Here is a 14,873-nt window from a genome sequence, read left to right as displayed (position 1 = left end):
AGACAGTCATTCAGATCCATAGTGTTACACTGAAATGGCTTTAATATTTAAAATCAAAACTGTAGAGTTTGTATGCATGTGCTCTTGACACAGAAGTTGTCTGCTCTTTATGATAAACACTTAATCTCTAAGACAGTGTTTCATTTAAGCATAGTAGCTTACATCTTTTATTATTGCTAATTAAATGAAGTGCAGCCACAGTATCACGAGAGATTAATTTTAAATTATACTAAATGAAGAAAATGTATTACGCTTTACATACAATGAATGATCATGAGTTTCTTCAATGCAGTGGGTACATTCTAACTAAATGTGGGGAATCTAATTAATAGTCAAACTACAAGTCCCTTCTGGATTCCTCTCTACAAATATTACAAGTAACTTAAAATAAGAAATTAAAATTATATAAAATTAAAAAATGTGACTTTGACATGGTGTGACCTCAGCGTTTGACTATATACAACACAGTTAAGACAATCAGGACACCAGTTTCTTTTTTTGTCATAAATGATAATGGTGTTAATTCATCCTACAGGACAAACTTTATTTTCAGAATGTGATGTGTTTAATTTACGAGAAGCATTACAAACATTGGTGCCAGTCAAAAGAAAATATTTTAATGTTTCATGCATGTATTTTTGCAGATTCCCGCACAGCAAGGTACTGGTCCATTTGATTAAAAATCTGTTTGTTTCAGTTGTAAATAGAAGCATGTACACCATATTTACTGATAACTGTACAAAGGAAGACTTTTTTACCATCACACTCACTGAATCCACTTGACTTGTATCATCTTCTCAAACATGAAACAGTCAGTTTCTTCATGCAGACATAAACTCAATCCATCTTTAGAGATGAAGAGGAGTGAATGAGAGGGATTCTGTAAAGCTTCATATTTAAGTCCCAAAATTGATGCTTGATTGATGCTCTCTGATCATCAACAACCCACCCCCCCGTTGAACACTTGGAGTTGATACCAGTGTCTGAAAATCCACTCAAAGTCTTCAGATTTACTTCTTATGGAATTTATTCTTCTTCTTGTTCCTCTTGCCAGCTCCCTGCGCTGCTTTCTCTGTCACAATGTGCTGGTATTTCTTTTTGTTGTTGCTGGTAAGAGAAGAAAATAAATTTTATGTTGCATTTTTCAAAGTTGATGGAAAGGATTTGGGGGACAAGCAGTGTTACTTTGCCAAGTTCTTTTGTACAATGTATCTTTATACTTTGTTATTGAAAATTCTCCAGTGGTGCCACAAAACTAAGCTCACACAACCCGAGCATAAGCTGCGGTAGTGTTACGCTCTGTCAGATTCTTTGACCTGATGAGAAATTTCAGCTGTGTTGCCAGTGAAAGTTTCCGATGGTTACATAGTGATGGCTGTTGAAAAATTGTGATGGTGAAATATTTCAAATATCTAACCGTGTCTAAAAACTTGACAGTGTTTACTGGTGTCCTGTATATCCCTGTCTGTGCAGCACTTCACCTGTAAATATTTGAATTTCAAACCATCGGTCTGCTTCACAGTTTAATCTCGTGTCCCAGGATCTGATGAGTAACTAATTTCAGTTGCTAATTACTAATAATCAAGGAATCTACCAGATCGAGATCAGCAGTATCAGTGTAATCATTTGCAAATCATTTAGCTGTTAAAGCTAATTACCATGTATTGGTGTAGACCAGATGCATGGTGCTCTTCAGGCCACTTGTTTTTTATGTACTTGATCATACAGACATATTATCTTCTTATTACTCAGTTAACGTCAGCTGCTGTTGGAGTTGGTTTCCTTTACGGGGTAAATGAGGAATAAGGAATTTTCATTTGAAGTGAGGGAGAAATTGAGAGAGGTAAAGGCTGCCTGAAGACATAGTTTCTTCAACACTTCCGATGGACACTGAAACCATGCTAGAGATGTGACATAATCAAATTTGTCTGTGTGACCACACTTACTGTCTGAACTCAGCATCAGCCAGCAGCTCCTCCACCATGGTTCTCTTCCTCTCCTTCTTGGGAATACGGGAATGATAAAAGTCGACTGCATTGTCCGCCACTGTACCAACCTGTATCACATACACACAAACATAGATGTAAGAAAAAAAGATTATATTTGTAGCTTCATGCAGCTGTTAATCAAATCTACAAGCATTTAAAAGGTTGAAAAATAAAGATTTATAACCATGTTTCTAAAATATGGAGATTTGTGTGTTATTGACAGAAAATTTGAGGAGCTTTTTTTTTTTTACCTGAAAATACTTGGGAAAACCATCTCTGTCGTTCTTCTTGTAGAACCTCTTGGGGTCCATGGAGCCTCTCATCTTCAGGACTTGGAGGTCTCCTTTCAGCTCCTGAGAGATCTCAGGGGCTTTCATATTAAACCAACCGTCTCCTGTTGATTTCTCCCTCTCTGCCTGGGAAACACAATGACTTCAGTTATTTCAGTTGCATTTTAAAAGTAGTTGCACAGACTTTGAATATAAACTGCTAATATGTATTATTTATGATGACTGCAGTGTATATGTTTGGCATTATGTGCCATCACAACTGCTTTCGCAAACCAGAGCATTACTATGTAAAACTTACTCTGTGTTTCAGTTTAGTGGCTTGTTTGGATTCACTGTATGGAGGCACCGCATCCTTCTTTTCAAAGTCTGGTCCAATCACGCTCTTCTTCATCACCTGAGAACCACAACAAAAAACTTAAGCGCTGCAAAGCACCAAACTCTGTCAACACTGTACTGCTAAGAGATAAAAAAAGGACAAAGTCAAAAAGAATTGGAGGGGAAACCATGAATAACACCATATCAGGTGTTATTGGATTTATTCACCCTTGCATAACTATATAGTTCATTATTAATTCTGCATCACCAATCATCTTCAAGGGGAATAAAAATCAATCACATATTTACCTCATCTTGGATCTTCTTTTCCTTTAGTTTTTGCAGCGAACTGGAGACAGGTTTTGATTTGCTGCCATCAAAATTGATGTATAAACCCCCAAGCTCCTTCACTCTGATGCCGGGGTCAATGCGGCTGGACATCTCTTTCCTGAAACAAATTGGCACAGAGAAAATTCCTCAGGAGGAGCAGTCATGTCTCATTTCTCACCTCTGCACACAGTTATAATAATAAAACATAATAACGATGATGTGTCTGAAGAGTGTGGCTGCACTGACTATATGTGCTCAGCATTTTAAGGATAAGCTTTGTGATATTCCGCATTTTTCTTTTAGCCATCAGAACCCATGAAAAGCCCAAAACCAACAATCAACCTACTCCTACTAACAAATGTTGTCTGTGTATCTTAAGGCTGATATATCATATTACTCTGTGTCGTAGAGCTTCATTGTTGTCCAAAAACTATTAAAAACACATTAGTGAGCCGCACAGCGTCACTTCCTTGTTGCAAAAAAAGAGAAAACATGGGAAAGTTGTTTTCCCAAAATGTCAAACTATTCCTTTAACAGGATATTGCGTAAAGCCAGTTTTATCCTTTAGTCACATGTTGCAGATATATAACTCTGTATAATTTGTACTCCTGAGTGAACGAACCAGTTGGAGGCTGTCACTTTACATATACTTACAGCTGAGGATTTCGACTCCAGAAGAGGATTTTTGCATCATCATCATCATCATCCCCCTCCTCATCCACAAACTCGTCATCTTGCTCCTCCTGTTCAGCTTCTTTATTTTTGGCCTCTTCTTGCTCTTCTATGTGCCTCTCCGTATAGTAATGTTCATCGGCCTCTTGTCCGGGCCGTGTGTCAATCATAAACAGTCCTTCAACTGATGCAGCTGCTGCTTCTGACTTCTTGGAAGGTCCACCTCTCTCCTCCTCCTCCTCTTTCTCCCTGTATTCCAAATCCTTCTCCTCCTCTTCTCCAGAAACTTCTCTTTCCTCCTCTTCAGCATATTCATCTTCATCATCGCTGCTCTCCAGCAGGCTGATTACTTTTGTTTTCTGGACAATGACGTCTTTAGGTTGCTGTTCAGAGTCAGAATCCACTGTAATCTTTTGCTGCTGTCGAGATGTTACCTGAAAGGACTGGACTTGGACCTCGCCAGAGTCAACCACCTGCTGAGTATCTGTGTTCAGTGTGCTGACTTCCATTTTCTCCTCCACACTGGGCTGGGTTACTACAACTGCATCCTCATCCACAGCTTTATCTTCCTGTGATGACTGGGTGTCCACGTCAGCTATCTCCATAGGTTCGCCCTTCTCCTCAATGATTTCAGAAGCCTTCTCACATAATGTTACTATAACAGATTGGCAAGGCTTTAATGGCTCTGATGACTGGATCATTTCCTGCATCATTTCCATCTCTGAGGTGTCCCCGTCTTTAGTTTCAGCAGACTGCTCCTCCTGCTGGTCTTTGGCCATCACTGCAGGCTCACTCACAACCTCCTCCTCTTCTCCCTTTTCCACTCTTTTTGTATCCGTCTCATTTGATGTGAGATCAGCACTAATCACATCCTCTTTTTCTTCTAATGTTTGGCTCTGTTGTTCCTCCAACAGTGTGCAGTCTGCGTCCTCAGCGATCACTGTGCTTTCTAACCTAGAGTCATTTAATGAACGGTCCTCTTCAATGGGCTCTGCAGCTTTTTCAAGAACAATGCAAAGGTCTTTCACTGAGCTTCTGGACGCTGGAGCGCCTCTGCTGCTGTTCCACGAGCCTGTGCGGCTGCTGCAGGGAGTTCCTCTGGCTCTTGTGGAGCAGGGGCTGCCCACTGGGGAATGCACATCCGTCATCTCAGAGTCTGAGTCCATGGCTTTGGGACCTGTGGATTGGGCCTTGCCCCGTCTACGAGTAGTAATACTGTAAGTGGGCCCGGACTCAAAGCCTTCAGAGTCACAAGATGGGGGCTCGCTGCCCTCCATATTGGCTGATGCCTTCCCTCTTGCTGCCCTCGTCTGTCTACCAGTCGGGGCAGGGGAGTGCGAGCGCTCCGAGGACTCGTTTAGGTGTATGGGGATGGGATTTGTTTGTCTTCTGGATTTTGTGGCTCTGCGGGTGGTGGACTTAGAAACTTCTGAGACGCTGGATGTGCAGCTGTCAGCATCTGAGACCTCCGAGTCCTCGGTTTGTTGTTTGGCAGAATATCTGGTGCGGGTTTTTCTCTGACTTCTGGTGACTCTCTTTGTTTCGGACACCACAGAGCTCCAGGACTCTGTCTCCAGGACCTGGTCGACTTTGATGTCTCCCACCCCAGCACTAATTGGGTCAGAACATTCAGGAGCTGTCTTCCTCCTTGTGCTGCGGCGACTAGTTTGGCCAGTTTTTGATGAAGACACCACAGAAGAGCATGATTCCACCTCCGATATCTCCTCATCTTCCTGACTTACTGCACGGGGCTGTCTCCTCCTGCTGCTGCGTGTCACTGGTGGTTCAATGTCGGACAACACAGAGCAACAAGACTCCAGGTCTGAGATGTCCGCTTCATGGGTAGAGCCCACTGGTGTGCAGGGTTGCTCTGGACTGTGTAGTCTGGAAGCTCTGGTGCATCTTTTCATTGAGGAGGTCGGTGGAGATGCTGGAGATGCTGGAGGTTCTCCCTCGCTTTTCTCAAGCTGGCTGCTGGTCCCCATGAGGACATGATGGGTAGTAGTCTCTGCTTCTTTAGCAGCACTCCTGGTTCTCCGGCCAGTGGAAGGAGTGGTCTGTGTGGCAGAAAGAAGACTAAGTCAGTAAAAAAATGTATCTCAAAGTACAGGGCTGCCGTTTTTCTATTCTTATAATCAACAAAGACCAAACCAGCACTGTGTTAATCTGTCTCTTAACACTCTTTCTGGCTTTACTTCCCTGTCTGTAGCAAAGCTATAAACTGTAAGCAAATGTTACTCAAACAGGAGTAAGACGTGCATTTATTGGGGATTATTTTCAGGTCTATTATTAAACATTTGGTGCTCTACAGGGACTGTTTTCATGATAATAAAGGAACATGTCACTAGGTGACACGTGGGAGATAATAGAGCTCTATGCCATAGAGGAATAAGCTGTATTAGACCTTGGTTACACAGGCTATGCGTGTTAGTAGGATCAATCTATTGATGGTTTTGCAGTCATGTTGACAATAAAGAAAAATGTAGATTACAGATTAAATTGTTTTAACAGTAATGCATAGGATAATAGGATCTTGAAATCAAATTTTAAGACACACCGGCAGCCAGTGCAAGCACATTTCAAGTTTTTATTCATCTCAAACTGATATTAGATTCAAAAACAGTTTATACAACTTGGATGATAAATAATCTTTCAAATTACATGTTAAGGAATTTACAAAAAAAATCTAGAGAGAAAACCCTGACCCCAAACTCTACAGTTAGTACATTCAGCTATCTTCTATGTACTTGACTATGATGATTTGTTTAAAAAATATGTAAGCTCCTCCATCTACATGTATCCTAACAGCTCTGATCTCTCTGCAGTTTAGGTATATTTACTGTTTCAGTATACATCAGACGAGTCTTGTTTTTTAATTTAACAGAGCTAAAGATAAAAAAAAACAAAACAACAAAAACATTCAAATGTTTTTCACTCCTATCAGTTGCACTGCAACACGATCTGAAAATGGATCGACTGATTTCAGTGGCCGTTTTTAAATTTCTAATCGAGACTTCCAATGACTGCAGCTGCATAGACATAGTACGAACACATCTGAATCAAGAAAAGATCTTAAACTCAACTTTATGAAGAGTTTAGCTGCTGCATTCTAGTCTGTCAATTGCACTCTGATTCGTGTGGGTTAAAACACCTTCAAATATGTTTAAAATGTAATTTTTTTCTCCACTCCACAACACCACCCAAACATTTACAAACTCTGAGCAGGGGACAGGCTGGTGCTGTCCACGTGTGTCCACACGTCAGATAACTGCCACGTGACAGGCTTCATTCACCTCGGATTGAACCTGTACACGATCTCTCTACTTCTACACGTTTAAATAAAATCTTTCTTTCCCACGTACCGGGACATCAGAGGACTGTTCGGGGTTTGTTTTCGCTGGATAAGTCACGCGTACTCCTCTCCTGGTGGCCACCATCTTGTTTGCTGCTGCCGCTGTTGCCTTCTCTGTAACTTCCGGTGTGAAGGCTAGACTCAAATAATCAACTCACCGAAATGACACAGTCCACAGCAGTCGAAGGCAGAGCTGTAAACCAACTTAAAATCACAACTCAGTAGTTTAGTATCAAAAAGGGGAAGTCCTCCATGCAACACAAATTCGAGTGTTATATTATTACATATTGTGTTTTTATATTATTAATGCTGTTAGGGTGCAAATAACATTTTAATGTTGTAGTTGCCTGATGTGAAGGTAATTTAGGCACTGTATGGTAGTTTAAGCTGTGCCACTGCATTATTGATAAAATGCTTTGTATTTAAGATCATAATTTGTAAAGTAACTATTACATCACTGGATATAATAGTTTCTTAGTTAAAAGAGCCAGCCCAAGCTTTTATCGGCCCATAAGTAGAATTTGATTTGGCCAAGGGTGTCAACAGTGACAGGAACGAAACAACCTTGCCACCCCTCAAAGACAAAAGAGATTGACTTTTTAATGTCATCAACCAAATGGTTTATTAACATATAAGATCTGAATATACATTCAGAAATGTCCACATGCAAATGTTATTTATCTGCATGTATTGAATCTCCTTATATGAAATATATGTACATATGAAGCAAAATCATATATGTATGCACAGTATAACCTATGAATATAAAGATTACACGTGAAACCTATTTGAAACATTATTATAAATTGACATATGTGTCTAACTGATAGAAATATGTATTTTAGAATATCTGTTTATATTATAAGTTTATATTATAGACATATGTAACTTGAAAAATATAACCATCCCAAAACCTGTCAGTATATGTTAATTACATATGTAAATGCACAATGTAGACATATTATATAATGTTATAAAAATGTCATAGTATAATAAGGCATAAAATGTCATAAAAACACCATACTGCAGAAACACATAAAAAAAGTCACATAATGTAAGGCATAAAAATTTAATTAAAACGTGAAATTGTACTATGGCATGAAATTTCATTAAAACATCATAGTATAGTAAGGCATAAAATAACGTAAAAATGTAATTGTATAATAAGATATAAAATGTCAAAAAAAAAAGGCATAGTTATAATGTTATAAAAACGTCATAGCAAAGTAAGTCAAAAAATGTAAAAAAAAAAACGTCATAGAGAAGAACGTCATAATAGGGTATAAAATGTCAAAAACAGATATAAAATGTCATGAAAACGGCATAGTATACTATGGCATGAAATGTCATGAAAATGTCATAGTATAGTAAGGCAAAAAATGTCATAGTATAGTAAGGCATAAAATATCATGAAAACATCATAGTACAGTGAGGCAAAAATTTTTTACATAAACGTCATAGTTATAGTAAGGCAAAAAATTTTATAAAAACATCATAGTAGTAAGACATAAAATGTAAAAAAAAAAAATGTCACATTCACAATGTACTATGGCATAAAATGTCATGAAAACGTCGTAGTATGGTTAGGCAAAAAGCGGCATAGTATAGAAAGCCAAAAAATGTTATAAAAAGTCATAAAAACGAAATAATAAAGTAAGGCATCAAAAGTAATAAAAACGTCATAGTATCGGAAGGCATAAAAAGTCATAAAAACGTCACAGTATAGTAAGGCATAAGAAGTCATTGTATAGTAAGGCATAAGAAGTCATAAAAACGACATAGTATAGTAAGGCATAAAAAGTCATAAAAACGTCATAGTATAGTAAGGCATAAAAGGTCATAAAAACGTCATAGAATAGTAAGGCATAAAAAGTCATAAAAACGTCATAGTATAGCAAGGCATAAAAAGTCATAGTATAGTAAGGCATAAAAAGTCATAAAAACGTCACAGTATAGTAAGGCATAAAAAGTCATAGTATAGTAAGGTATAAAAAGTCATAGTATGGTAAGGCATAAAAAGTCATAAAAACGTCATAGTATAGTAAGGCATAAAAAGTCATAGTATAGTGAGGCATAAAAAGTCATAAAAATGACATAGTATAGTAAGGCGTAAAAAGTCATAAAAACGTCATAGTATAGTAAGGCATAAAAAGTCATAAAAATGACATAGTATAGTAAGGCATAAAAACTCATAGTATAGTAAGGTATGATAAGTCATAGTATAGCAAGGCATAAAAAGTCATAAAAACGACATTGTATAGTAAGGCATAAAAAGTCATAGTATAGTGAGGCATAAAAAGTCATAAAAATGACATAGTATGGTAAGGCGTAAAAAGTCATAAAAACGTCATAGTATAGTAAGGCATAAAAAGTCATAGTATAGTGAGGCATAAAAAGTCATAAAAAGTCAAAGTATAGTAAGGCATAAAAAGTCATAAAAACGACATAGTATAGTAAGGCATAAAAAGTCATAAAAACGTCCTAGTATAGTAAGTCATAAAAACGTCATTGTATAGTAAGGCATAAAAAGTCATAGTATAGCAAGGCATAAAAAGTCATAAAAACATCACAGAATAGTAAGGTATAAAAAGTCATAGTATGGTAAGGCATAAAAAGTCATAGTATAGCAGGGCATAAAAAGTCATAAAAACGTCACAGTATAGTAAGGCAAAAAAGTCATAGTATGGTAAGGCATAAAAAGTCATAGTATGGTAAGGCATAAAAAGTCATAGTATAGTAAGGTATAAAAAGTCATAGTATGGTAAGGCATAAAAAGTCATAGTATAGCAAGGCATAAAAAGTCATAGTATAGTAAGGTATAAAAAGTCATAGTATGGTAAGGCATAAAAAGTCATAGTATAGTAAGGTATAAAAAGTCATAGTATGGTAAGGCATAAAAAGTCATAGTATAGCAAGGCATAAAAAGTCATAGTATAGTAAGGTATAAAAAGTCATAGTATGGTAAGGCATAAAAAGTCATGAAAATGTCATAGTATAGTAAGGCATAAAAAGTCATAGTATAGTAAGGCGTAAAAAGTCATAAAAACGTCATAGTATATTAAGGCATAAAAAATCATAAAAACGACATAGTATAGTAAGGCATAAAAACTCATAGTATAGTAAGGTATAATAAGTCATAGCATGGTAAGGCATAAAAAGTCATAGTATAGTGAGGCATAAAAAGTCAAAGTATAGTAAGGCATAAAAAGTCATAAAAAAGTCATAGTGTAGCAAGGCATAAATAGTCATAAAAACGTCACAGTATAGTAAGGCATAAAAAGTCATAGTATAGTAAGGTATAAAAAGTCATATTATGGTAAGGCATAAAAAGTAACAAAAACGACATAGTATAGTAAAGCATAAAAAGTCATAAAAACGTCATAGTATAGTAAGGCATAAAAAGTCATAGTATAGTGAGGCATAAAAAGTCATAAAAATGAAATAATATAGTAAGGCATAAAAAGTCATAAAAACGTCATAGTCTAGTAAGGCATAAAAAATCATAAAAACGACATAGTATAGTAAGGCATAAAAAGTCATAAATACGACATAGTAAAGTAAGGTATAAAAATTAATAAAAACATCATAGTATAGGAAGGCATAAAAACTCATAGTATGATAAGGCATAAAAAGTCATAAAAACGACATCGGCATAAATAGTCATAAAAACGTCATAGTATAGTAAGGTATAAAAAGTCATAGTATAGTAAGGCATAAAAAGTCATACTATAGTGAGGCATAAAAAGTCATAGTATAGTAAGGCATAAAAAGTCATAAAAACGACATAGTATAGTAAGGCATAAAAACTTATAGTATAGTGAGGCAGAAAAACTCATAAAAATGACATAGTATAGTAAGGCGTAAAAAGTCATAGGATGATACGGCATAAAAAGTCATAAAAACGACAAAGGCATAAAAAGTCATAAAAATGTCAAAGTATAGTAAGGTATAAAAAGTCATAGTATAGTAAGGCATAAAAAGTCATAAAAACGTCATAGTATAGTAAGGCATAAAAAGTCATAGTATAGCAAGGCATAAAAAGTCATATTATAGCAAGGCATAAAAAGTCATAAAAACATCATAGTATAGTAAGGCATAAAAAGTCATAGGATAATACGGCATAAAAAGTCATAAAAACGACATAGGCATAAATAGTCATAAAAATGTCATAGTATAGTAAGGTATAAAAAGTCATAAAAATGACATAGTATAGTGAGGCATAAAAAGTCATAGTATGATAAGGCATAAAAAGTAACAAAAACGACATAGTATAGTAAAGCATAAAAAGTCATAAAAACGTCATAGTATAGTAAGGCATAAAAAGTCATAGTATAGCAAGGCATAAAAAGTCATAAAAACGTCACAGTATAGTAAGGTAAAAAAGTCATAGGATGATACGGCATAAAAAGTCATAAAAACGACAAAGGCATAAAAAGTCATAAAAAAGTCAAAGTATAGTAAGGTATAAAAAGTCATAGTATAGTAAGGCATAAAAAGTCATAAAAACGTCATAGTATAGTAAGGCATAAAAAGTCATAAAAATGTCATAGTATAGCAAGGCATAAAAAGTCATATTATAGCAAGGCATAAAAAGTCATAAAAACATCATAGTATAGTAAGGCATAAAAAGTCATAGGATAATACGGCATAAAAAGTCATAAAAACGACATAGGCATAAATAGTCATAAAAATGTCATAGTATAGCAAGGCATAAAAAGTCATAAAAACGTCACAGTATAGTAAGGCATAAAAAGTCATAGTATAGTAAGCATAAAAAGTCATAAAAACGACAAAGGCATAAAAAGTCATAGTATAGCAGGGCATAAAAAGTCATAAAAAAGTCATAAAAAAGTCATAGTATATTAAGGCATAAAAAGTCATAGTATAGCAAGGCATAAAAAGTCATAAAAAAGTCATAGTATAGTAAGCATAAAAAGTCATAAAAACGTCACAGTATAGTAAGGCATAAAAAGTCATAAAAACGTCACAGTATAGTAAGGTATAAAAAGTCATAAAAATGTCATAGTATAGTAAGGCATAAAAAGTCATAGTATAGTAAGGCATAAAAAGTCATAAAAACGACATAGTATAGTAAGGCATAAAAACTCATAGTATAGTAAGGTATAATAAGTCATAGTATGGTAAGGCATAAAAAGTCATAGTATAGTAAGGTATAATAAGGGATAAAAAGTCATAGTATAGTAAGGCGTGAAAAGTCATAAAAACGTCATAGTATAGTAAGTCATAAAAACGACATAGTATAGTAAGGCATAAAAAGTCATAAAAACGTCATAGTATAGTAAGGCATAAAAAGTCATAAAAACGTCCTAGTATAGTAAGTCATAAAAACGTCATAGTATAGTAAGGCATAAAAAGTCATAGTATAGCAAGGCATAAAAAGTCATAAAAACATCACAGTATAGTAAGTCATAAAAACGACATAGTATAGTAAGGCATAAAAAGTCATAAAAACGTCATAGTATAGTAAGGCATAAAAAGTCATAAAAACGTCCTAGTATAGTAAGTCATAAAAACGTCATAGAATAGTAAGGCATAAAAAGTCATAGTATAGCAAGGCATAAAAAGTCATAAAAACATCACAGTATAGTAAGGTATAAAAAGTCATAGTATGGTAAGGCATAAAAAGTCATAGTATAGCAGGGCATAAAAAGTCATAAAAACGTCACAGTATAGTAAGGCATAAAAAGTCATAGTATAGTAAGGTATAAAAAGTCATAGTATGGTAAGGCATAAAAAGTCATAGTATAGTAAGGTATAAAAAGTCATAGTATGGTAAGGCATAAAAAGTCATAAAAACGACATAGTATAGTAAGGCATAAAAACTCATAGTATAGTAAGATATAATAAGTCATAGCATGGTAAGGCATAAAAAGTCATAGTATAGTGAGGCATAAAAAGTCAAAGTATAGTAAGGCATAAAAAGTCATAAAAAAGTCATAGTATAGCAAGGCATAAATAGTCATAAAAACGTCACAGTATAGTAAGGCATAAAAAGTCATAGTATAGTAAGGTATAAAAAGTCATATTATGGTAAGGCATAAAAAGTAACAAAAACGACATAGTATAGTAAAGCATAAAAAGTCATAAAAACGTCATAGTATAGTAAGGCATAAAAAGTCATAGTATAGTGAGGCATAAAAAGTCATAAAAATGAAATAATATAGTAAGGCATAAAAAGTCATAAAAACGTCATAGTCTAGTAAGGCATAAAAAGTCATAAAAACGTCATAGTATAGTAAGGTATAAAAAGTCAAAGTATGGTAAGGCATAAAAAATCATAAAAACGACATAGTATAGTAAGGCATAAAAAGTCATAAATACGACATAGTAAAGTAAGATATAAAAATTAATAAAAACATCATAGTATAGGAAGGCATAAAAACTCATAGTAAGATAAGACATAAAAAGTCATAAAAACGACATCGGCATAAATAGTCATAAAAACGTCATAGTATAGTAAGGTATAAAAAGTCATAGTATAGTAAGGCATAAAAAGTCATACTATAGTGAGGCATAAAAAGTCATAGTATAGTAAGGCATAAAAAGTCATAAAAACGACATAGTATAGTAAGGCATAAAAACTTATAGTATAGTGAGGCAGAAAAACTCATAAAAATGACATAGTATAGTAAGGCGTAAAAAGTCATAGGATGATACGGCATAAAAAGTCATAAAAACGACAAAGGCATAAAAAGTCATAAAAATGTCAAAGTATAGTAAGGTATAAAAAGTCATAGTATAGTAAGGCATAAAAAGTCATAAAAACGTCATAGTATAGTAAGGCATAAAAAGTCATAGTATAGCAAGGCATAAAAAGTCATATTATAGCAAGGCATAAAAAGTCATAAAAACATCATAGTATAGTAAGGCATAAAAAGTCATAGGATAATACGGCATAAAAAGTCATAAAAACGACATAGGCATAAAAAGTCATAAAAATGTCATAGTATAGTAAGGTATAAAAAGTCATAAAAACATCATAGTATAGTGAGGCATAAAAAGTCATAGTATGGTAAGGCATAAAAAGTAACAAAAACGACATAGTATAGTAAAGCATAAAAAGTCATAAAAACGTCATAGTATAGTAAGGCATAAAAAGTCATAGTATAGCAAGGCATAAAAAGTCATAAAAACGTCACAGTATAGTAAGGTATAAAAAGTCATAGTATAGCAAGGCATAAAAAGTCATAAAAACGTCACAGTATAGTAAGGTATAAAAAGTCATAAAAATGTCATAGTATAGTAAGGCATAAAAAGTCATAGTATAGTAAGGCGTAAAAAGTCATAAAAACGTCATAGTATAGTAAGGCATAAAAAGTCATAAAAACGACATAGTATAGTAAGGCATAAAAACTCATAGTATAGTAAGGTATAATAAGTCATAGTATGGTAAGGCATAAAAAGTCATAGTATAGTAAGGTATAATAAGGGATAAAAAGTCATAGTATAGTAAGGCGTGAAAAGTCATAAAAACGTCATAGTATAGTAAGTCATAAAAATGACATAGTATAGTAAGGCATAAAAAGTCATAAAAACGTCATAGTATAGTAAGGCATAAAAAAGCATAAAAAGTAACAAAAACGACATAGTATAGTAAAGCATAAAAAGGCATAAAAAAGTCATAGTATATTAAGGGATAAAAAGTCATAGTATAGTAAGGCATAAAACGTCATAAATACGACATAGTAAAGTAAGGCATAAAAATTAATAAAAACATCATAGTATAGGAAGGCATAAAAACTCATAGTATGATAAGGCATAAAAAGTCATAAAAACGACAGGCATAAAAAGTCATAAAAACGACAGGCATAAAAAGTCATAAAAACGTCATAGTATAGTAAGGCATAAAAAGTCATAGTATAGTGAGGCATAAAAAGTCATAGTATAATACGGCATAAAAAGTCA

The 14,873-nt window shown here is 34.5% G+C and overlaps 1 protein-coding gene across 1 annotated transcript; it reads right to left on the bottom strand.

Moving 5' to 3' along the window:
- Positions 1–17: 17 nt before the first annotated feature.
- dnttip2 (deoxynucleotidyltransferase, terminal, interacting protein 2) lies at positions 18–7,096 on the bottom strand. Its single transcript, XM_056379284.1, has 7 exons — positions 6,958–7,096; positions 3,578–5,652; positions 2,903–3,041; positions 2,577–2,672; positions 2,240–2,404; positions 1,947–2,056; positions 18–1,107 (listed from the first exon to the last, which is right to left on the bottom strand). The coding sequence occupies exons 1-7, from the start codon at positions 7,030–7,032 to the stop codon at positions 1,011–1,013; spliced, it is 2,757 nt and encodes a 918-aa protein (XP_056235259.1). The 5' UTR covers positions 7,033–7,096; the 3' UTR covers positions 18–1,010.
- Positions 7,097–14,873: the final 7,777 nt, after the last annotated feature.

The sequence above is a fragment of the Seriola aureovittata genome, chromosome 6, assembly GCF_021018895.1.
Source record: "Seriola aureovittata isolate HTS-2021-v1 ecotype China chromosome 6, ASM2101889v1, whole genome shotgun sequence".
Classification (NCBI taxonomy): Eukaryota; Metazoa; Chordata; class Actinopteri; order Carangiformes; family Carangidae; genus Seriola; species Seriola aureovittata.
This window is presented reverse-complemented; position numbering and strand designations above follow the sequence as displayed.